We start from the raw sequence: 25,888 nt of genomic DNA, 5'->3' as shown, positions 1-25,888 counted from the left end.
CAGTGGAATCGAACTTCCCCTGCCATCGTATGTGTTGTACGTCACTGCGTTTGAGAACGAGGAGATTTGGTCTTGACCGTGTGTACGCAAAGAAAGCTTGTCAAGTTTCGCCACAAGCCTGACAAGGAACTCGTCGAGGAAAACAATGTTTAATTTACGACGAGTTCCTTGGTCGTGTGTACGAGGCCTCACTCAATGAAACTGATAATCTGAATCAAATCCTATGTCTGAACCAAATCCCCAAAAAACATCTCTTATGCTTTATAGAGTTAAGGACCACAGTTTGTAGACGTATCCTCACATTGTGGTGTGGATTTACATGTATTTTCAAATGTATGCAACAAACCCTTTTTTTTAACCTAAATGTTAAAACAGTTTAACAAGGTGTTTTATGTGGACTGGCTGAACTTAGTGCTGGAAAATATTTTTATTTTTCAGTGTTTTGCTATTGAGTCACAATGATGGTAGCATCCTCTCAGGCTTTCCGTAACCTAAAAACAGCTAATAAAAGCCTGTAGGTTGCTCTTACAAACCAATAGACTGATCATTACGACATGAATAATACTTCTTAGGTATCCATGCAATAAGTCTTTTGTACTTGGCCAACATGCAGATGTACCAAAGGAGTACAGTGATAGTTTGTGTTTCTGCAGAGACAGTAGAATGATCGGTGAGAAACTGTGGGATCCTCACCTTCTCAAGGTTGCTACAGCTGCCAGCAGTTCACAAGTGTGTTTGTGTATGCATGCTATACTGTATATTCCTGATTCTTATCTGAGTTTGTTATGGCCTCCGCAGCACTGGCCTCTTATATGTACCTGACGTTCCTCCCATCTCTATTTTGTTGCCTCACCCTATCAATCAATATGCCAACTATTCAGCCCCACCCTATCTTTCCAGTCAGTGGCCAGCAGTAAGACTTGCACAGTTAGGGTGCCTTCTGTCCATCTGTGCTACGCATCAACACTGCAGTCTGCAAAATAAAAAGTTGCAAGTCCTCTTCCTCCTGTGTCTTGCCACAGTTCAACTTTGGAACATGTTACAAGTTCCACCCGTATTTAGGTTGTTCCAGCTCCTCTCCTCCCACTCCCACCCCTCCTCACTGTGACAGCAGGCTGGGGGACTTCCCTAGGAACCCACTGTCAGAATTAAAATTAGGGGGCCGTGTGGGAGTTCCGTGAATGAATGAACTACAAGTACTGTCAGCCTTAGCGGCCGGTGGCTTGTAGTTCTCAACGAACGGCAAGGGTGCTTGTGAGAGCTCTCATAGTCCATTGATTCTCCCTGCTATTCAGTAACTGCCTGCCCATATTAGAGGTACGGGCAGACAGTATACTAGGAGTCTGCAGGATCCTGGCATTGTACCCATGATCTACTGATTGCAGGGGCAATGCCTTACAGGCTGCAGAGTAAAAAAATAATAAATGCACAATAAAAAAGTCCAACAAACGATAATGAATGCAGCCACCACATGTAATGATTGGTATTCTCCAATACTGTACATTACACTTTTAGTTTGGAGATTATTACCACTTTATTACCTGTGAAGCTACACACCTCCAGCTCACCCTTCTCGTGTGTGTGCAAGCTCTCCACTGTGCAAAATTACATCATGATGCCTCCTCTTCTTCAATGCATTTCATCAGTGGGCATTGTCAGGAGCGGTCCACTGATAAAATGCGCTGGACAGACAATACTTCTGAGTTGTATAGAAGGAAAACCTTCCAATGGTAAATCAAGTTCTAGTGATAGGTATCTAAGAGTGTTTTTTCCATTACTTTGAAGAGATCTCCTACTGCTTTGTATCTATGGTACAGGAAGTGAAAAGAAATCTTCCCTTTGGAACGCAAACAACACAGCAAAAAAAAAAAAAAAAGCGTATTTTGGCTTCACATGCACTTTAAAAGTGAGTGCAAAACAAATTCAAAGTTCCACAAAATTGTGCAGCATTAACATACATCAAATTGTTTGGAAAAAATATTTATTATAAAATGTACAGTACAAGGATCATAATAATAATAATAATAATATAAACACAGTTCTGCAGCAAAGTCTTTTAAAGACCAATAATTTATAAAAAATGAGACATGTATTGTACTTATTTGTGTCTCATGGTTACATTATTAATAGTAGAACATATGCAAAAGCATGAAAGGTGAAAATTGTTTTTTGTTGCATATTAACAAGTTCATGAAAGCCCATAATTGAACTGTCTGGGCTAGCTTTCTACAAGATTTAACATTAGTTATCCAGCACACGGATGCACTTATAAGACTCAGTAGAAGAAAAACTATAGCAAAAATGCAAACTGCTTCTGTATGAAAACATAGGTTTACAACCGTAACAATATTAAATTGTCCATACCATAGAATTCTTCTAGTATAGCATACTGTGCTGTTCAGAAGAAGCACCTTGTATTTTGGAGATAATTTTTCCTTTCTAGAATAGTGGTATCAGAACAATTTCAAAGAGTAGAGCACATATCACTGTAACATGTGAATAATATTAATACTTCTTTGGTAGTAAGGTGCAGATTAAGTCAATGTGATACTGTATCATTCCAAAATATTAATGTTAAGACAAACGTCACACTGAGAAAGTGTACACAATGGAAATTTTCTTTCCTCTTTGTTGGTGCTAAGTTCTGCTTGTCACTCTGAAGACAGATCTCATTAGGTAGTGTAGATAAGATAGATGTTAAGGCCAAGAAAAAATAAATTATTGCAAAAACCTTTTGTCTTCATTCAACTTGATCCAGCCTTTCCAATATGCTCTTGTGAATGCAAAAATAACAAAACTCATCTGTTATATTTCTTTTTGAGAAACATGCTACTGCATTACCAAGTATCTTCTTTTAATCAAAATGGTCCTTAATGCCTCGTACACACGGCTGGACTTACCCAGAAAAAAAAGTCAGACAGGCTTTTTTTTCTCGGAAAGACCAGCCGTGTGTAGCCTCCATCTGACTTTTTTGTCGGAAGTCCGACGAACCTTAGATAGAGAACATGTTCTCTATCTTTCCGTCGGACTTCCGACTGACTCATAGCGGACTTTTACATGGTCAAAAGTCCGACCATGTGTACAAGGCATACAAGGCAGCTCTAGTTTAAAATAGAAATAATCAAGAGATTATTTGTGTATGGGGGGTTGAGCCCAATATGTAAAATACACCCACCCCTTTGCTTCTGATCCCAAATCTGCTGTTTGTGTGTCATAAAAACTGTTTGAATTCACATCTTCCAATAGGACATCCCTACAACCTTTCCAATACCTTGGTAGGTAGGGGGTCCAGTCAAAAGTCCCAGAAGCAGATGGCATTTTGAGTTACAGGCAGCAAATTGGGTATTCACAAATTAGGTGTTAAACGCTACAATACCCCTCCACAAATCCTCTTTTCGTCTTTTAACGTGGAGGTAATCTTTAAAAGTAGAAAAAAACTTTTGGTAAAGAAATGCTTTATAAAGGAGATATTTCATCCCCTATACAGTAGATACAATGCAAGCAAATGATGATAGCTAGCAAGTATTTTCAATTCATTTTTGTTAATGAACGCTGTTTGAACCAAGGATTGTGCACCCACTTTTCAGTTTGTTTTACGTTGGGATAAAGCCCCAAAGTAGGACACATGTTTATTCAAATGCTATTACAATGGCATATACAGTAGGTTTGAAATTTAATTTGATGAAGACCAATCCACGCACATTAACAAGATCTGATCTCAGAGCTGTGAACAGAAAATCAGCACTCATGAAATGCTAGAAGAGGAAAAAAAATGTTGTATTAAAACTATAACCATTAATTCTATCATACATTTACATCTTTGCTTTGGTTAGTTTATACGTCTTGTTTGAAAAGATAGTATGATTTATTGAATGTAGAGTTTAATATGACATCAGATATGATTAATTAGAAGTTGTCTATTGCAAACAATGATACAGTATACTTTGCACTTGCATGGCAGTCACGGGCATTTTACCTGTACAGTTGATTTTATGTATTTTAATATACATGTATGTAGGTGGACTTTGTGTCACTGCCTAGTATATTTTTTGCAGTGCATTTATAATAACCTGCATCTCTCTTTGAAGAATGTTGAATAACTAAAGTCCCCTGAGGATGAAGAAATTTGTTTCCATAAAGACGAGACTGAGCTACCGCAGTTAACTGAGATTTATCCGGAAGCTCCCACATTATCTCAGCTTTTGGTATGCCAATTGACATGCAGTTTAGCTGAATGGAGCTTCCTGGTCTTGCATAGATAACCGGTGCAGGACTGGTCGTTATACGAGGAGGATATGCTATAACAATGACAGGAACATTCATTGTGGATGAACCATAATGTGTAGTTGCTTTGCACTGGTAACTTCCCCTGTCATAGACGGTAGTGTCTTTTATTATAAGGGTTCCATTTTGCAAAAGAGATATGCGGCCTTTAACCTGAGGCCCATCAATAACAATTCCATTTGGAAGTGTCCAAGAAATATGAGGTCTTGGTTCTCCCTGCGTAGTGCAGTGAAGTTGTAAAGTCTCTCCATTGATTATGCTTACTAGGTTATTATAGTTGCTACTCATTTGTGGCTTTTGTCCAATCTGCAAAATGACCAGTCTGTCTGCAGATCCAGCTATGTTAAGAGCTCTGCAGCGGTAGGTCCCTCCATCAGCAAGTGCTACAGAGCCAATGTGTAATGTACCATCTTGCTTGTGAAACAGTCTGTTGAGGTGACTACCACTGTTGATCTCAGTACCATTAGGCAAAATCCATTTAAGATGAGGCTCTGGTATCCCGACAGCAGAGCAATTAAGCTTAGCAACATGACCCTCAGACACAACAACAATTTCATTTTCAGTGGTAAATTGAGGTTTTACCGCTGGTTCATTGACAGTCAACTGAGCAACTAATTTTGCCTCCCCTCCTTCATTCCTTGCAATACACACCAACTGTACTGAATCTGTTTTCCTAAGAACTTTAATGTCAAGGGTTCCATTTCGATGGACTGTAATTCTATTTCCATAGTAAGGAGCAGGAAGGATTACTCCTTCCGGAAAAGACCACATGACACGGGGTGTCGGAATTCCTTCAGCTTTGCAGTCAATCAGCAAGCGTGTATCTTTCATTGCAGATTCTTTAACTGTCAATATTTTGTCAGAATAGCCGTTAATTTTGGGAGGGAGGACATTTACCTGAATTTGAACCACTTTCTTGTCCTCTCCACCATCATTTTGTGCTAAACATGTATAGTTTCCACTATCAGATCGTTGAGCTTTTTGTATTAAAAGAGTACCATCTTGGTAAATAAGATACTTGTCTGATGATGCAGGTATAGGCTTACTGGATGGGGAGAGCCATGTTATTTTTGGGACAGGCTCTCCTTTGGCTTCACATGAAACCGTGATAACATCACCATAAGGCACGTTAATAATAGAATAAGTCTTGTTCTTGATTGATGGTTTTTCAGCCAATATTTTAACGCTCACCCGCATCTCATCTTGACCAACTTGGTTCACAGCATAACACGTATAGTCACCTTCCTCTTTCATTCCAACTTCATTGAAGTATAAGGTCCCATTATTAAATACAACATATCTTTTTGTTCTTGTCCCACTGTCATCGGATAGCATAACATTATTAATCATACTTCCATCTGGGAGACTCCATGAAATTTCAGGATTTGGAACTCCTGTAGCTACACAGTCAACCTTTAGATCACCTCCATATGTGACTTTGTGGTCAATGTCATTTTTAAACTGGATCTTGGCAGGCTTCATCATGACATTTACTTTAAGCACCATATAGTCATCTCCAAGCTTGTTCCTTGCCATGCACAAATAATCTCCAGCATCTTTTTCAGTAACAGAGTAGATGATGAGAGTTCCATTTGCAAAAGTTTTGATTCTGGAGTCAAAACTACAAAAAAAATAACAACAAACAAAATGATTATGCTGATCCATGAAAAGGTGGCAAGCAATAAAAAGCAGAGTTACAGCAGTAATGTGAAAATATTCAGTTTATAAAATCTGGTCAACATAAATTAGCGGATAACGGACTTGGCATACCTACCTATGTATGAGCATTTTATTTTCTGCTTTTTCTGCAACTGTTGTTTACCCCTTAAATGGATTTGCTCATAATTTTTATGTATTTTGTCTATCTATACTGTATATGTTATATCTATATGTCTGAAGCCTTGTACACACGACCGGTTTTCTCTGCAAAAACCAGCAAGAAAACTGCTTCTTGCCGAGAAAACTGTTGGTGTGTACGAGGCTTTCAGGTTTCTCGTCTTGAAATCTGTCCAGAATCTCGACGAGAAAAAAAGAGAACCTGCTCTCTTTTTTCTTGTCGAGATTCTTGTCGTCCTGTTTCCTGATGAGAAACCCGAGAGTGTGTATACTTACCTGTCGCCGTGGAAACCCGTGCATGCTCAAAATGACTTTGACGCATGCGCGGTAGCTTCCACGACATAGATAGGGGGAAGCAAGATGGCGGCGTTGGCATCGAATGTGATGAGCGCATGCTCGTCGCACGCGATGACGTCACCGCGTTCTTGCCTTTCAAGAGAACCGTGTTCTTGCCTTTCAAGAGAACCGTGGTTCTTTTGAAAGGTCAGTGTGTACACTCGGGTGGCAAGAGATTCTTGCCAAGAATCTCATCAGGGAAAACGACAGGTTTTTCCTGACGAGATTCTTGCCCGTGTGTACAGGGCCTTACTGATTCCTATTTCTCTTATTTCTTTATAGTAAATGTTTTATAAACCTAAGAGATTTACTTTGTATAAACATTTCTCTTAGTGCTGCCATGGACAAAAGTTTTGAGAATGATACAAATATACATTTTCACAAAGTTTGCTGCTTCAGTGTTTTCAGATCTTTTTTTCAGGTGTTACTATGGTATACTGAAAGTGGTTTTAAACCCTATAAAACAAACCCTGCAAGACAAAGGCATAATGAGCTAGTATGCATAGCATACTAGCTTATTATGAATTACTTACCTTAGATCGAAGCCCCCCGCAGCGGTCCTTATTCCCCCCTCCGGCTGGCAACATCTCTCCCCAGGGTTACGTCCGGGTATCGCGGGCATGCGCGCAGGAGCCGCCGGTAACTGCACACTGACAAAAGCACTGACAAATATGTGCCATTGCTTCAGTTAGCTATAGTCCACATGTGCCGATGACATCAGCACATGCAGGGGACAGGGGATATCTCCTAAACCATTCAGGTTTAGGAGATATCCTGGGTAGCTACAGGTAAGCCTTATTATAGGCTTACCTGTAGCATAAAGTGGTTGGAAAAGGTTTACAGAGTTTGCAGAGTTAATATTTGAAGTGTTGACACTTCTTTTTCAAGACCTCTGCATTTTGCCCTGGCATTCTGTCAACCAAATTCTAAGTGCAGCCCATTCTTACATAATCAATGGTTGGAGTTTGTCAGAATTGGTATTTTTCTTGTTTACCTGCCTCTGGACTATTGACCACAAGTTTTCAATGGGATTATGGTCTGGGGAGTTTTCTGGCCATGAACCCAAAATGTCGATGTTTTGTTCCCAAAGCCACTTAGTTATCACTTTTCCCTTATGACAATGTACTTCATCATGCTGGAAAAAGCATTGTTCCACACCAAACTGTTCTTGGATGGTTGGGAGAAGTTGCTCCCGGAGGATGTTTTTTTACCATGTTTTACTCTTGGCTGTGTTCTTAGGCAAAATTGTGAGTGAGCTGTGCATGCAGATGTACTCACACCTCTCTGCTGCCATTCTTGAGCAAGTTCTGCACTGGTGGTGCCCTGATCCCGCAGCTGAATCAACTGTAGGAGACGGTCCTGGCGCTTGCTGGACTTTCTTGGGTGCCCTAAAGTCTTCTTCACAAATGCAGTGGAAAAGTTTTTTTCTTAATTAAGTTTATTATAATGGCAAAGAGGGACCGACTTTGCAATTGATTGCAATTCATCTGATCACTCTTCATACCATTCTGGAGTATATGCAAATCACGTTCATAAAAACTCAGGCAACAGACTTTGTGAAAATTATTATTTGTGTCATTCTCAAAGGCCCTACGTCTAGTTTATATTGCTGTCCATTGCACAAGACCGCTAGACCGCAGGGACAGTTCTTGTACTGGGAGGATAGGAGGATTAGGTAAGTATATCTCTTCTCTATAAAAAAAAACAGCAGTTAATCCTTGCAGTGCGGGTGCAGACCCACTGCAAGGGGAATTTTTTTTTACTGGAGTTCTGCTTTAAGTGCTAAGTGAGTTATCACACGTGTTATGGCACAAGTTAACAGGTGTTGCATTAAAGTAGCCCATTTATTTTAAAAGTCTTGCCAACACATCACAACATGTATTAATATTTATTAACAACACTGCACATCATAGTGCATGGTGTATGCATTGTGGTCCACTGCTTTGCCTTGTGTTGGATTCTACTACAATGAAAGACTGATATACTGTATGTGTGATAGCATTGGACAAAAAGAAGTGAAAGTTGGTTCCAATGGATCTACCAATTTTTGGTGGCAACAAATGAAGGGCTCACCAGACAGTAAATCCTTGGATGTGTATGGGGGAGCACCTGGTACAACAGTTCATCTCACTTGAGGGAGTTTTTGAACCATTTAATTGTTAAGAGCATTAAATACAGCCAACATATTTTGAGGGGGAAAAGGGCCTTTCCCTTCTTTAGGGCTTGATCCGTTGAGGTTTAGACATGTGCACACTGAAATATTTCGTTTTCGGAATTTTGTTTTCGTCCGAAAAATAAATTTATTTAGTTACTCCCGAAAATTCATTTTTATTAATTTTGTTTTTCCATTCGTTAAAAAAATCCAAATGAATTAAGGTTGAATCTGTCATTGGAGTCTTATGGTGTCTGTCGAACGCTCTAAGAAGATTCGACTGAATCTTTAAAAAAAAAAAAAAAAGATTTGACGGAATCTTTAAAAAAAAAAGAAAAAAAAGAAGATTTGACAGAATTAAAAAAAAAAAAAAAAAAGATTTGACGGAGCAACGAAACTGTACGATGCCGCAATCATACATTTCCGGTCGAATGTTCCGCCTACAAGCTATAGAAGAATTCTAATGTTGTATGACTACTAATAATTATATTTATTAATTATTATTACTAGTCAACCAACATTAGAATTCTTCTATAGCCTATGGGCCGAGCATTTCACCATAAATGTCCGCTTGCTGCGATCGTATGTTTTTAGCTACTTCGTCGAATCTTCATGTCTCTCTATGTCGAATCTTTTCTCTCTATGTCAAATCTTCTTCATGTCTCTATAATGTCGAATCTTTTCTCTCAATGTCGAATCTTTTCTCTTTATGTAGAATAATATTGGACTAATAGAGTTAAGGTTAGGCACATTCGACCGCAACAAAAACGAAAATAAAGCATTTGTTTATGTCGGATCTTTCGGTTTTTGTTTTCTGTGCTTTCGTTATCGTTTGTTAAAATGATAACGAAAATACCTGAAGTTCGGACGAAAATGCATTCGGACGAAAACGAATGCACATGTCTATTGAGGTTATTAAATTCATGACAGAATGCACTAGGACACCTATGTCAAGGCTCGATGAGGATTAACATCTCTTGAGAGCTCTAAAGACAGGGCTGAGCCAAGGCAAGGAGCATAGGGGCACCCACCTCAGGTACAGTGCTGAGATAGAGGAAACATCTACTGCCGGTGTATCACCTGGCAATGTCCCAATGTATTTAGCAGAGCTCTGCTGTCAACCTTTTCAGATGCTGCTCTGTATCATGGATCCTGATACACAGAATAAAATACACAGCTATTAAAGTAACAGCAGAACTTAAATGTTTTACATAAGAGAATCCTTATTTTTTTTAATGCCTTTATCTCCTTCCTACTTTAAAAAAATAAAATAATCATCCACACACGATGAGTTTTAAATTTTGTTCCCAGAACAAATGCTGGTTATGATAAGAATCTGTTTTAACATACTGATTATGGTTAAATCACACTGGTTTTACCATGTTAAAACAACTTTCTCATCTTGTTCAGTGACCCTTGGAGCAAAATTCTGTATCCTATTATACAGCAGCAGTCGATTCTGTACCTTGCTAAAGTGCCCAACCACTGTACATAGAGATGTGCAAACTCTGAGTTTCAGTTTCACACTCTACTGTATATTAAACCCCTTCGATCCTCCCCCACCAACTTAAAAAAAAAGATTATGTAGAGTTTGTAAGGAGAGGGGTGCAGGAGTTGGAGGATGAGAAGGCTATGACATGGTAAGAAACTTTGTGCTGTATTAGGGATTTGACTCTTTCTGAAGAAGTCAAATTTGGCAGAAAGCTCAAAGGCACGTTGCATGGGAATATAATATTGTTCATAGTCAGGAAAAATGCTTCAAATAAGGAATTAAAGTCAAGACACTTAAGGGTTTATTTATCAAAGGCAAATCCACGTTGTACTACAAGCGCACTGCAAGTGCACTTGGAAGTGCAGTCACTGTAGATCTGAGGGGGGCATACAAGGAAAATAAAAAACGGATTTTTTGTTTGTACATGATTAGATGATAGAAAACAGAGCTTCCCCTCATTTCAGATATTCCCCCCAGATCTACAGCGACTGCACTTACAAGTGCACTTGTAGTGCAAAGTGGATTTGCCTTTAGTAAATCAACCCCCTAGTGTTATTTTTTCACTCATATATATACTAGGGTTTCGGACTAACATAAAATATACGTTATTGATTATCAACTCACCTGAAAAAAGAATCAACCAGACGTTTAGATGGAAGTCTCCACATTATTCTTGGCCAAGGATCTCCTGCTGCACTGCACTCTAAGCGTAGGGTTCCACCATAAGACACATCCGTTTTCTGGGGAGAGCTTGCCGTAATTTTAGCATTTAATGGATATTTCTTTACATCTAAATGTACTATTCTCCTGCCTGCACCCACAACATTTGCAGCTATGCACTCATATTTCCCAATGTCTCTTGGTGAGCTGTTTCTTATGTAGAGTGTTCCATTGGGAAAAACAAATACATTTCCATTTGCAAACTGGGATGGTCTAACCTGGGTTCCATCTGAAAGCACCCATCGAATAGTGGGTGGAGGAGCACCTTTCGCTGAGCAATGGATAAATATGCTGTGACTCTGAGGCAGAGAAATATTTTCCACCTTTTCCTGTTGAATTATTGGGGGCAAAGGTGATACTTGAAGTTTAACAGTCAAACTGTCGGCTCCAGCCACATTGCTTGCAACACATTTGTAGCTTCCTCGGTCTGGGAAAGTAACCTCTTTAATAGACAAACTTCCATTAGGTAAAAGCATAATATGAGACTCTGTTGTAGAAACTGTTCGTACTATTCTCCGATCAGGCAATATCCAAGAAATGTGAGGAGTTGGTATTCCAGTGGCATTACAGTCCAATATGATCGTATCTCCAAGATAAATTAAAATATCCCTGTATCGAGAGGATAACATTTTAGGTTGATTGGCAATGACAGCTAAAGTAACAGTCATCTTGTCAATGCCATGCTTGTTCTGTGCAGTACACATATACTGTCCACGGTCCTGCAGCTGAAGATTCTGGATATGCAAAGTTCCATTATCCAAGACTTCAAATCTTTGTATTCTGGTGCTTGAAGTCATAACTGCACCTATTTAAATCAAAAGAAGAAAAAAAAAATGTACAAGACTAAAATAGTAAATAGTAACAGTTTTGAATATGAGCTTGAAGCAGTATAATTTATGGATGCAAGAAATGTTATATTTTATCAAGCTCCTCACAATGCTCCTGGAAAATAAAGCATCCATATGGAGCATAAAGCATAACTTCTGGCAAATAGTTCAATACATGGTTTAAATACATACTGTATATCTTCATGGTTTTACTTGTTCAAGGGAGACATAACTTTGTGCAGCCAGTCTTGTGTTATAAACAAATAGTGAAGATCAAGGCCTAATTCCACCATCTCGGCGCTATGGGCTAAAAGGTATTTATAACAGAGCAATAATGATTAAATGTTACCATTTATCATTCAATTAAATTTGTCAGCAGCCGCTTAAAACACAAAAACATCAAAATTTATAGTAAGTTATAATAAGCAAACAAATTCTTATCAATTACTACAGCAGCGCTAGTTGTCACTATAGACTGTGACCCCTCTTTCCTATGACCATGCATAAAAGGAAATGTTCTCAAGATATAGGAGTGTAAGCAAGAGTCCAGTGAAAAAACTGCTCTTAAAGGAATGGTGAGCTCTCTGCTGCAGGTGACATCAAACGTGCACACTCCACCCTTCAGACTTCTCTCGTGTCAATCTCCCCTCAAGGGTATCTACTCACAAGATGGTAGAGCTCAACAAGCTCTGAACCTCTGCTCCGTCCAAATTCAAAAACAGCAGTTGATCAGCGCGCTATGCTCCTAATATCCACCAAATGTAAGGGCACAAAAAGACTAGATATGGTGTAATACCGCTTTAAGTCTTTATTCCACAAGCTGTATCAATCAGCGTATTGATATAGTTAACAGCATATATTAAAAGGTTGTTTAAACAACCAGCAAACACCGGGCTGATTCCTGGCTCACAGTGGAATATCTTTGCATGTGTCAGTCCCGTCCACCGTGGATAGACACGGCTCTGTTACCACACACTGGAGCGCAGCTGGAATGCAGCGCACAGTGTAATGCTTCCTGTGTGTCATGAGGTCACGCCCTTACGTTTCGTCCTTCTGACTTCCTCTGAGGGCGTGGCCTCTCGACGCAACATCACAGTTTAAATAGTGATCTATCTGTATACAGGGCGCGCTCAGCATTAACCCCTCTTATCCCTGCACAAACTCCCGGATAGATCGGGCAGGTGCATTAGGGAATTCGTTCATTGGGGTCAAGCTATAATTATTTATTTTTTGTTTACAAACGATTTTATTGTAGAAAAGGTCAAGGTACAAAAAAAAAACAATGATTGTGCAGGAATGTATACAAGTGTCATTGATGGTGAACATTGTACAGGAAGAAAAGGGTATGGTTAGTAAAAGTTAATCTTGAACCAGAAAGGTGGTATCCCAGAGAGACCATTTTTTTTATACCGGGGCATAGAATCATATAACGTATGGTGAATTCTCTCGGAAAATTTGATGTTTGTCATGCGGTTGAGAATCTGTGGCCAGGGTGCCGAAGTGGAGCGCCAATTAAAGGCTATGGCCCAATGAATGGAGGTGAGAAATGTGTGAATAAGCCTTGTGCTAAATGTTGGAATATCTTGAATAGGGGAGAATAAAAGGCAGATTTGGGGTGTAAGTGGGATCCTTCGACCAGAGATTTTGTCAATAATGATGCTGGCCTTGTGCCAAGTGTCCTTTAGATGGGGACAGTCCCAAAAAATATGTAATAGCGTACCCTGGGTGGGACATGCCCTGAAGCAGAGTGGAGACAGTGAGGGATAAAATGTATTAAGTTTAGCTGGTGTAAGATACCATCTATAGAGCAATTTGATAGCTGATTCTCTGATAGATGTTGTTTTGGTACATCTATGGAGATTTATGAAAATGGCATCTCATTGCTCAAGAGTAAATGAAGTATTTAGATCTGATTCCCATTGTAACATGGGATGCGATTTCTCAGGCATGTTAGTTTCATTCAAGCTTTTATATATACTGGAGATCAAACCCCTATCTCGAGGGGTGGAGATACAAATTTGTTAAAATTGTATATAGGGGGGGGGGGGTGAAGTGTAAGTGAGTAGTATTTCTGATAGAATTGTCTAATTTTTGTATAGTTTTCTAATTCATTAGGAGAAAGATTATATTTTGTTTGCAGACTGGAGAAAGTGAGAAATGAGTTGATGTGAGTGAGGGATTTTAAATGTGTCAGGTTACGCGATTTCCAATCCGTTGGTAAGTATTGATTTTGAGCACTATCTAGGGGGGAAAAATGCGGGTCGCCTAGAAAAGATGCCAGGGAGGAGTGTTAGAAGATAGCTTAAATTTTGGGGCCTGTCTGTTCCATAGTTGGAGGGAGTGAGTGACAATATTGTTTAAGGGTCTTATTTTTTGTGGAGGGATGGTTTTGGACCAGAGGAGAGATTGTAAGGTAGGATAGATTCTTCCTTGAACCGGAGCCAAGGGATTTCGAGTGAAGGGGTCTAACACTGGGCCAGTTGGGTAAATCTGTCCGATAAGTAATAAAGCCATACAGTAGGTTTGGGATGCCAAGGCCACCTTTTAAATGAGAGAATAACTAAATCTAGGTTTCCTGTTCTGCCAAATGAATCTTTTAGTCTCTCTTTGTAATGAGTCTAGTGTTTTTTTAGGCAAAACAAGAGGAAGGGCTCTTGAAAAGAACAAAAGCTTGGGTAGTATCATCATCTTTACAGCCACTATTCTGCCCGAGAATGAAATCTGGTATGATGACCAAAGTTTAAGTACATTTTTAATATTGTTAAATAAGGGAGGGTAGTTTGCTTGGTATAATGTGTTATACAGGGGTGTAATCTGGATACCTAAGTTTCTGAGCGAATCGACATGCCAATTAAATGGGAATTTATCCTTAACCACTTCAGCCCCGGACCATATTGCTGCCCAAAGACCAGGCTACTTTTTGCGATTCGGGACTGCGCCGCTTTAACTGACAATTGCGCGGTCGTGCGACATGGCTCCCAAACAAAATTGGCGCCTTCTTTTCCCACAAATTGAGCTTTCTTTTGGTGGTATTTGATTACCTCTGCGGTTTTTATTTTTTGCGCTATAAACAAAAATAGAGCGACAAATTTGAAAAAAAATTATATTTTTTACTTTTTGCTGTAATAAATATCCCCCAAAAATATATAAAAAAACATTTTTTTTCCTCAGTTTAGGACGATTCGTATTCTTCTACATATTTTTCGTAAAAAAAAATCGCAATAAGCATTTATTGATTGGTTTGCGCAAAAGTTATAGCGTTTACAAAACAGGGGGTATTTTTATGGCATTTTTATTAATATATTTTTTTACTAGTAATGGCGGCGATCAGCGATTTTTTTTCGGTACTGCGACATTATGGCGGACACTTCGGACACTTTTGATACATTTTTGGGACCACTGGCATTTTTATAGCGATCAGTGCTATAAAAATGCATTGGATTACTATAAAAATGCCACTGGCAGTGAAGGGGTTAACACTAGGGGGCGGGGAAGGGGTTAAGAGACTCATTTTGTATTCTTTGGATCCTTTAAAATATCCTTTGATGTCTGTATTATTTCTAATAGCACAGGCAAGGGGCTCAATTGCGAGGGCAAAGAGTAAAGGGGAAAGGAGGCAACCCTGTCTAGTGCCTTTCGTCAGGGGGAAGAAGTCAGAGTTATTGCCTGGAAGTTTGATGCGTGTTTAAGGGTTGTGATAGAGAGCCTTAAAGCCATGAAGGAATTCATTCATGATACCATATTTGGGGAGTAAAGTATCAAGGTATGACCAGCTTACACTGTCAAAAGCTTTGTGTATATCCAAACTGAGCAAAAGCGTGGATTTGGAGTGTATGTTGGAATCCTGAATGATATTTGCGGTCAGTCGTATGTTGTCTGTTATTTGTCTGTTAGGAATGAAGCCCATTTGATCAGGGTCCACTAAAGGGGAAATAACCGCAGATAATCTGTCTGCCAAGATACGTCCAAATATTTTTAAGTCATTGTCAATAACTGATATTGGGCGGTAGTTTTGGGGGGTGGAGTGATCTTTATTTGGTTTGGGAAGCAGCGACATGTTAGCCAAAAGCATCTTGGGAGGGAATTGGCCACCCTGTAAGGTATTATTATATAATTTAGTAAGGTTTGGCGTAATAGTAGAGGCAATTTATTTTTATAATAGGATGTGGAATAGCCATCAGGGCCTGGGGCTGTGGATGTCTTTAACGTTCCAATGATTCTGTTAACTTCTATATCTGTACAAGGGGCATTAAACCAGTCTAGCGAGGACTGTTTAGGCAGTGATTGTAGTGATGAAAGAAGATTGTTATAGAAGTCTGTGAACAGTTTCATGACTTCTTTGGGATGGAACGGGGTCAAGCTATAATTAACACACCCTATACCACAGCGATCATATAACATCGATTAGAGCTATTATACATGGTGATTTTTCTCTCTATCACATCAGGTAATATTAATTGTTCGCACAAGTAATATATATATATATATATATATATATATATAAATCAATCAAAAATTCATATGACAATATATTTAAGATTAAGATAAAAATATAAAATATATAAATATATACCCAATAATTTTTCTAATTAAGACCTCTACTCGTGGGATTAATTTTATCTCTTCAGATATTACATCCAATTGTTGGGCATCATATTCCTTTTCTCTGAATCTCAGATTGGGACTCATAATCCTCTAGTGTAGAGCAGTTTCTCTTCACCCGCACAAGTTGGCCTTTAGGAATATTTTTTAGCCAGGCTGGATGGTGACCACTTTGGATTGGTCAAAAACTGTTCCGATCTGTTGGTTTAAAAAATACTTTTGTTTCTAAAACATCCCTATTCTTGTAAATACTCAAATCGAGAAAGTCAATTTTGTCTTGACTATAATGACTTGTGAGTTTGATGTTGTTTGGGTTTTTATTGAGAAAATCTAAAAAAAAACTCCTAAAGATGCTTCCGATCCTTCCCCTTCTTTTAGAAAATATATACTTTCTTTTATATTGATTATTTGATATATTCAGATTAATCGTGTAATCCTATTAGATTAACCTTTTTGGAATATTGGAACTCATTGTACATTTATGTGAATAATACTGGAACAGAGGTGTTGCAGTGTCAATACAATTTTGTGAATATTGAGGTTTAGAGATATATATTTATTCTGCTTGATCACTATCAGATCTTTGAAAATCCTGTTTAATTAGAACAATTATTGGGTATATATTTATATTTATATATTTTTATCTTAATCTTAAATATATTGTCATATGAATTTTTGATTGATTTATATATACAGTATATACATATTACTTGCGAACAATTAATATTACCTGATGTGATAGAGAGAAATATCACCATGTATAATAGCTCTAATCGATGTTATATGATCGTTGTGGTATAGGGTGTGTTAATTATAGCTTGACCCCAATGAACGAATTCCCTAATGCACCTGCTCGATCTATCCGGGAGTTTTTGCAGGGATAAGAGGGGTTAATGCTGAGCGCGCCCTGTATACAGATAGATCAGTATTTAAACTGTGATGTTGCGTCGAGAGGCCACGCCCTCAGAGGAAGTCAGAAGGACGAAATGTAAGGGCGTGACCTCACGACACACAGGAAGCATTACACTGTGCGCTGCATTCCAGCTGCGCTCCAGTGTGTGGTAACAGACCAGTGTCTATCCACAGTGGACGGGACTGACACATGCAAAGATATTCCACTGTGAGCCAGGAATCAGCCCGGTGTTTGCTGGTTGTTTTAACCTCCCTGGCGGTATGATTCTGTCTGGAATTACGTACCAAAAGCGGTACAATTATTTGCAAGGAAATTTGGTGTTTTATACTGTAGGCCTGTAATTCTTAGGAATAACTCACTTAAATCTGACCAAACAAGAATCTAATAGGCATCCCGGGTATGAATTTTTTTAAAAAACTAAATTATAAATTATAATAAATAATTATAAATAATTATAACAAATAATAATATAATTCTTATAAAAATTATTCAATAATGTAATCAAATCAAAATCACTGAAATTTTCTCAGTTGCAAAATTGTCGCTGTCATTATTTTTTTTTTATGGCGAATTTCCCCACAAATCGCTATCGCACAATCCTGCAAGTGATTATAATTTATTATCGCTGTTTTTTAGCTGATCTAAAACCATTTTTGACATAAAGGGACACTTTTAGTTGCTATGGACAATCTACAGTTTGCAGGGAGAAAGAAAGGTTTTTATTATATAAAATGACATGTAGGACACTGGGCAGACCACTAGGGACAAGGGGTGTGTGTATTTTTTGCATACAGTACTGTAATCTATAAGATTACAGTATACTGTATGTATAGTGTTTGTTTACGTTTTTGAATTTGGCGCCGTTCTCCGCTCCCGTGCGTCGTAACGTTGCAGGGAACGGAGATCGGCGGCACAGGAGGACGCTGTGTGAATCGAGCGAGGTCCCGCTCGCTCACACAGCGCGGTGACATCGCTGGATCCAGGACAAGGTAAGCCAGCGCACGCTGCAGGCTCTGCATAGCTAGCCCGAGCGTGACTCGGGGTTACCGATCGCAGCATGAAAAACCCACCCCGAGTCACGCTCGGGAATACCGCCAGGCAGGTTAAACAACCTTTTAATATATGCGTTAACTATATCAATACGCTGATTGATACAGCTTGTGGAATAAAGACTTAAAGCGGTATTACACCAGATCTAGTCTTTTTGTGCCCTTACATTTAGTGGATATTAGGAGCATAGCGTGCTGATCAACTGCTGTTTTTGGAGTTGGAGGAATTTGGACAGAGCAGAGGTTCAGAGCTTGTTGAACTCTACCATCTGGTGAGTAGATACCCTTGAGGCGAGATTGACACGAGAGAAGTCTGAAGGGTGGAGTGTGCACGTTTGATGTCACCTGCAGCAGAGAGATCACCATTCCTTAAAAAGCACTTTTTTCACTGGACTCTTGCTTACACTCCTATATCTTGGGAACATTTCCTTTTATGCATGGTCATAGGAAAGAGGGGTCACAGTGTATAGTGACAACTAGAGCTGCTGTAGTAATTGATAAGAATTTATTTGCTTATTATAACTTACTATACATTTTGAAGTATTGTGTTATAGACAATTCTTTCACACTGCACAATCAGGTAGTTTTTTTTCCTGGTACAGGAATTCAGAATCCTATGTCACCCTCTCTGTCTCTAACTTGCTTAATAGACAATGAATGCAGAAGGTAGGGGGACCCAAAGGAAAACTGAACATTTGTTGTTGTTTGAAGTTTTTCTTTAAGGTATTGTTCTTCACTCTAAAAAGCATCATTGCAGCTGCAGGACGTATAATTATTCTCAGCACTAAATAGTACCAGTGCTGAGCTGTTGACCTCAAGTTCTAATGGAACTCTTTTTTTAAGCTAAAAAAAAAAAAAAGTGAATAAAGTCTTACTGGAAATACTGGCTTAGAGGTGTCTGCACATACCTGCAACAACCTTTACTATTATGCCAGAACATCAGGTTGTCCTGAATCGGAACACTTTGACATTTCCTGGTAGTGTTGAAGCTTGTCTATTCCCTTACTTTTTGGCCTATCATTACGACTGACTGTCTAACTGGCCAAAAAGAATGCGTAGGAGGCAGGATGAGGCAGAAAAGTTTTGACACTACAAGTGTTATGCCGCGCACACACGGTCGCTTAATGTGATGAAAAAAAACGACGTTTTTAAAAACGTAATTTAAAATGACCGTGTGTGGGGAAAAAAAATGTTATGTCTTCTGAAAAACGACAAAAAAAAAAAATTCGAGCATGCTTCAATTTTTTGTGTCGTTTTTCAAAACGTCGTTTTTTGTGTCATAAAAAATCACTGTGTGTAGCTAAAACAACGTTTTTAAACCCGTGCATGCTCAGAAGCAAGGTATGAAGCGAGCGTCAATGGAAAAGAGTGCTGAACGTAACCGCGCTTTGCTAGAGCATTTTGAAAAAACGATGGTGTGTAGGCAACGTCGTTTTTTAAAATTGAAGTTTCAAAAACGTTGTTTTGTTTCATGATATAAAACGTCGTTTTATTTCATCACAAAAAATGACCGCCTGTATGCGGCATTAGAGCTTTATCTGTCAAAAGAGTTCAGCATTCAGGTAAGATGTCAGGAATTTGGAGACTGTAACAGGTTCCTGCAAATTTTTGGGTTTCATTCCTAAGTGACTTAGTTGTTTTTATATAAGTAAAAAGTAAGAAATACCAAGCTACCTAATCAACATATTATAATACAAATATAAAACACAAAAAACTGCAGCAGCTCAAACGTGAGATAGCACATTCAGAATAGGTAGGAAAAAGAAAAAAAAATAGCTGTGCTCAATAAGCCAGTGAGAGTGATAATTAAAAATGTATTTAAAAACAGTTGTGTAAAATGATCTCAGAGTCCATGGATTGAATATAGAAGCTGGATGTGGACAGCCACTAAGCGCTATAGCAGATAGGAGAGTGAACCTCAGGGATAACACCATAATCACGCGTGTGCCACCACCATATAGATTTCCTGCTTACCGGAAGGCAAGCTGTGTAATGTCTGTATAATGATCTAACTCCAGAACTGCAGCGAACTCCAACTCACAGCGGTGGACAAAACCAGACTGGATAGGACTCGATGCCCTAGGCGATACAGGAAACCAGCAATCATATCCAATAAGAAGTATCAAGCAGGCATAACAAAAACGAGCAGCGAGCATCCAATCCCCTAATGAAGTCACATGACTGTGACAAACACGTTACGCTGCTCATTTTTGTTATGCCTGTTTGATACTTCTTATTGGATATGATTGCTGGTTTCCTGTACCGCCTGGTGCATCGACTCCTATCCAATCTGTTTTTTGTCCACCACTGTGAGTTGGAGTTCGCTGCACTCCTGGAATTAGATCATTATACAGGCGTTACACAGCTTGCATTCTGGTAAGCCAGAAATCTATATTGTTTTTATATAGCATCTAAACTGCACATTTATTTTTGTTAAACATTTAATTTTATAAGAAGTAAAGATACATTTATATTCACAAGTTACCTGTGGCAAGTTTTGTCCAAGTAGTGGTGGGCTTTGGCTCACCAGTTGTTTCGCATGGAAAAATTGCACCCATTTCATATGGCAGTGATACAAACTGGAAGCCAGTGGTTATAATCCTTGGTTTGCTTTCTTGGACTTTGGCAATTATAGGAGGTTGTGGTGTTGGTTCTGCTTTACTTGATGTAAGTCGAGGTCTTTGATTGATATTAAAATAATACCAGTATGGATGTAGTGTCTGTGACATTCGGGTTTGTGCAATATAAGGAGAAGCTGTCACAGCCAAAGTTGTTGTGGTTGTTGAAACTTTGGTCATAGCTGGAACAGGGGATGTAGTAGTTCTTGTTGTTGTTGGAATCAATGTTGTTGTCCAGGTTCTAGGTGTTACATTGTCTGGGACTACAATAGATGGCAGATTTGGTTTGGAAGTTGCAGTAAACTGAAAATTCCTTGTTCTATTTAAACGATAAGGGTTTCTTGGGTTTATATAGTATGGATTTACGTGATAAGGGAATCTCATTGCAGTGCCTTTACCATCTGTAATAAAGTTATTCCCAAATGGTCTGTAATAGGGTGTTATTCGTTGTCCTTGGTTATATTTATTTGGTGTTGCTGGCCTTGGCCTGAATAATGGAATTACTGTTGTGGTTGTTGTAGTTGGTGGGGTTGTTGATATATATGGTGTATACGTTTTTCTTTCTTGAGCCGTGTAAGCTGTTATTTCTGGTTTATTTGTTACTGAAATGGGCTGATTAGTAATAAAGTAGCGAAGAGGTCCCTGGGTTCCAATTAAAGGTGGTCTTATAGTAGCTCTTGAAGGATTGTAATAGGGTGGAACTACTGCATGATGATTGTTATTCACTACTCTGGGTTTATGGTAATATTTGGTGTTATAAAGAAGGCTGTTATTTGATCTTGTGGTATAGACATCTTTAACGTTTTCCTGCTTTGGCTGAACAAATATTTTGTTTTTGATAGAAGGATATGGGTCTAGTTCATTTACATCTTCCTGATCAGTGGTTCTCTTGGGAACTGGAGGTTGAGTAGGCACAAATGGCATACTTGACGAGCTTAAGTGATAATGTGTAGTGGGAACAAAAACTTTTTTTGTTACCGGAAATACAGTGGCATATTTTCCAAGACTAGGTGTTGTAGCCTGATGAACTGGTCTTCTAGGACTTTCCTTGTTTCCTGAGTGTATATGCACTGTTGTGTGATCCTTTTCTTCCCTATTAACAGTGGTTGTCATTTTTTGTATAGTTTGTACTGTTGTTGTGGTTGGAAGCTGCTTAGGTACATTTTGTGCTTTGTTAAAATATTTTATGAAGTGGTCAGTTTTCTGTGTAACTTGTACTGGCAATGTTATGGCCCTTTCAGGAACCATGTTTTGTCTATTATTTAAATCTTTCAGAACGTTTTCAATGGGAGCAGCTTCAGTAGTCGCAGATGGTGGTTCTTCTACAAGTACTGGTGACGGCTCTGTTATGACTGGTTGATCTACAGTTATATAAACTTCTTCATCTGCATCTTTAGAAGTATCTAAATCTGTTTCAGGCCTTGATAGAGGTGAATGCGTAATGAAATACCTTGGAGTGGTACTATGAGAAAAAGGCTGTTCAGCTTTATTTGTTAATATATATTGATTTGATCTTGTTACATAATCCTCTGCATGTTTTGTGCTATGTATGCCATCAGATTTCTGTTCTGTTTGAGCTGTTGTAACAGGTGCAACAATTGGCAATTCAAAAATGTTGGATGTTTGTGTTTCAGCCGCAGGAGTAGTAAATGGAATGTGTACTAATACACTCTTTTCTGAAATTTTGGGCACTGCAGGACTAGGTGTTGCTAATTTAATTGCTGGCTGTGTTATTTCAACAGGCTGATAAATGCTGTTATCAAGAGGGTAACTGACTATGTTAGTGGACTTGTCTTCAGATTCTATCACAAAAGGTTTTTGAGTGATAATATTTACATCTCTATAAGAAGGAACTGTAGGGACAATCTGATTCTGTCTAAAACGATTTGGTCTGAATTTTCGTCTTCCTTGGTTTCTTCTTCGAGGATACTGGACGTTACCATGTGTTATGGGCTGTGAGGTTGTGGTGGCTATTTGCCTTTGTACAGGTGTTGTTCTGATGGTTGTTGTTTCTGGAACAGCAAATGTTACCACTTCTTTTCTGTCACTAGAAATAATCAGAGTATGGGGACTAAGGGTGGTGGTCACTAATTGTTGCCCTGTTTCCAAAGAAAATGTTTGTGATTCATGTGAATTGTATGTATCCACAATGTTTTCAGTTGGCGCAATAGAATCCTCTCTGAAGAATTCAGTGACTGGAGCAGATGATATAGGCACCAAATCATTTTTGCTGGTGGTTGCAGGTGATTGTGTAGAAAAAGAAACACTAGACTTAGGTATTAAACTGTCTATGGCTTTAGAAACAATTTGTTCGTTCTCTGGAATACTAGTTCTGGTTGGAGATGGAGAGGAGATATCATTATCCACATCCCAAAAGTTTATGTGATCATTTTTAGATATTTCTCCTGAAAGGTTAGGTGTGGTTGTAAATGAAATCTCATTTTCTGTAGTTACTAGTTCATCAAGGGCAAAGGGTGTAGATTGTATCACTTTGGACTTAACAAATGTGCTAAATTCTGTCATATCATAGGAAGGTGTTGTAATGTCAATGAAGTGATTTTCCCTATCATGAATTTGGATATTTTGCTCTGTAGTAAAGGTATCAGTTCCCATGGTAGAAAAATCATCTATAAGGCTTTCTTGTTCAGTGCTGACAGTTCCAGCTAGGTCATCTGTATCATATAACTGTATGTTTGCATCTTCTTCTTCTTCTTCTGTGAAAGGTCTTAAGTCCTCCTCACCTGTTGAATAGATGGAGTCCTCAATATCAGTGTTTTCAAGTGTTGTGATATCAACACTTGATGTAGCAAGTGTAGTCACTGTATCAGGTGGTTCTGTTGTCAAAGTCTTTTCAATCTCTGTTTCAAAGGAAATTTCATTATAGTCATCTGACTCTTCTGTAGTCCCTACTGTAGTTATATCAGCTGGCGATGTTGTCAAATCATCATATTGCCTTATGGTTACTTTTGGTGAAGATGTTATATATAATAATTCATCTTCATCAGCTGATGCTTCTTCAACAATTTCTGGTTCTGTAATGGATGATGGCTTAGAAAGAGAAGACGGAGGTGTGAGGTCGTGAGTGACTGCTGGTGCAGTAGTTGCTCTCGGGGTGGTCAGAAGAGGGAATTCTGTAGTTTTTAGAACATTTCTCCCTCTTACTTTGGCTAAAATGTTGGCCCATTGCTTAGGATCAATTTGCTTATTGCCTCCAATTAATCTTTTCCTAGATTCAAACTTCCTTCTCCCTTCTGCCACATTACTCTCTTTAACTTTTTCTGTATTCTTCCATGTATTAATTTTTTTACGGTCTTTTCTGTTGTTTTTGCCTTGGCCTCTTCCTACAGAAGAACTTTTATCTTTGCCATATTTAACCTTGTCCTGTACATTGTAATACTTATCTTTCTCCTCTTCAACATCTCTCTCTCCTGAACCCCTATCATCATCTATAAGATCATACTTTGCTTTTGTTGATACTTTTACAATAGGCCGTTTTTTAATTATTGTCACCTTATTCTGTTGTTTAGAGAGCTTTTTCAGTATTGCTACTTGCACACTGTAATGGTCTTCTCCATATTGATTTATAGCAATACATCTATAAAGACCGCTATCAGTAAGCTTTGTATTTGAAATGAATAAGGAACCATTATTTAAAAAATATGCATCAGTTTTATTTGTCCCTGAATTAATAATATTATTGCTTGGTAAAATCCAGTTAACATCGGCATCTGGATTGGCGAGTGCATTGCAAGTTAAAGTTATAGGTTCACCAATGGTTTTGGTGACTACCTTGACATTGCTCTCAGAGATCTCATTTGATGGTGGCTGCACAACCACTCTGATAGGTAAGGTGACTACCTCATGTTTTACCCGGGCAATACAATGGTACATGCCAGAATCAGAAAAATCTGCTGATTTGATTACCAACTGGCCACCAGTTGCTATTGAATATTTACTATTAGGGTCATTATGTGGAGCTTTTACTGTTGTCCCATCTGGTAGAGTCCATTCAAAAGTAGGGGTTTCTGAAGACTTTACATTGCAGTTTAACTGGCAAACTTGTCCTTTGATAACACTGTAAGACGTTTTGGTCCGATCATTCCTGTTTATCATAACCCAACTGGTTTTTGGATATTGAATATCTTTTGTGTGAAGTGATTGTGAAAGTTGTGTAGAAAAAGAAAGAGTAACTTTCTTGGAGGTGCTCAATTTTCTATTCAGCTGAAGTTTGACAACAGACTGCATCACCCACTCTGGCTCAGCAGAAATAACAGCCTTTACTCCTGTATAATAATACGAATCATGATCTAAATTTTGTTTATATCTATAAGTCACTTTGGAGCTATCCGTAAACAACAACTCCCTTTCCATCTTAACAGGAACTTCACTATAATAAGCTATTAGTTTCCATAATTTTTCATAGTTTTCCCGAGTCATGGGGCATTCAAAATCCACTGCAAAGGTTGCATTGATGTCAATCTCTTCTGGATGAAGTTGGTTCCATTGTATTTTGCTGAAGTCTTCTGTTTCTTTCATTTGACATTCCAAGTTGACTGTATTCCCATGTTCATCCGTCATATTTAAAACGATATGTCCAATAAAACCCTTATTTAGCTCTAATGATGGCAGATCAGTATCATCATCTTCAGGGGAGGTGTCACTACTGTTTATCCTGAATGGGGAGGAGATAAAAGGACGCGAACAGGACATATCCTTCAAACCCTGAATTTCTTGATTTTGGAGATGTCTTGGAGTAGAACACATTGGGCACAGCTGTCCGTTTTCATATGCTTTATCCTTCTTACATTTTAAAACACCTATAGAGATATGAAACAGCAAATGTATTATTCCACATCTGGATAAGTAAAAACAATACTTCAATACAAAGACATAGAAACTTCAAAGCAAGAACAGCACACAAGCTACATGTAGACATAATTATCTGGTTAACTACATCCTTTGAACTTAGAAGCACCTGCTCTACATCATGCTATATATAGTACAGTTGTATTTCTCAACAAAGAATTACAGCTCTTAAATGAAAACAAGCCCATAACTA

General features: G+C 38.5%; 1 protein-coding gene across 2 annotated transcripts in view; it reads right to left on the bottom strand.

The window, feature by feature from the left end:
* Nucleotides 1–2,960: 2,960 nt before the first annotated feature.
* The window catches only part of MXRA5 (matrix remodeling associated 5), an 86,173-nt gene continuing 63,245 nt past the window's right edge, over nt 2,961–25,888 (bottom strand). For both annotated transcript variants that reach the window (XM_040338164.1, XM_040338165.1), the window contains 3 exons: nt 20,697–25,646; nt 10,725–11,625; nt 2,961–5,905 (listed from right to left, as the gene is read on the bottom strand). In XM_040338164.1, coding sequence (XP_040194098.1) covers nt 4,000–5,905; nt 10,725–11,625; nt 20,697–25,646 — 7,757 coding nt within the window. In that variant the 3' untranslated portion in view covers nt 2,961–3,999. The remainder of the gene's footprint in view (nt 5,906–10,724; nt 11,626–20,696; nt 25,647–25,888) is intronic.

The sequence above is a fragment of the Rana temporaria genome, chromosome 2 (genome assembly GCF_905171775.1).
Source record: "Rana temporaria chromosome 2, aRanTem1.1, whole genome shotgun sequence".
Classification (NCBI taxonomy): Eukaryota; Metazoa; Chordata; class Amphibia; order Anura; family Ranidae; genus Rana; species Rana temporaria.
This window is presented reverse-complemented; position numbering and strand designations above follow the sequence as displayed.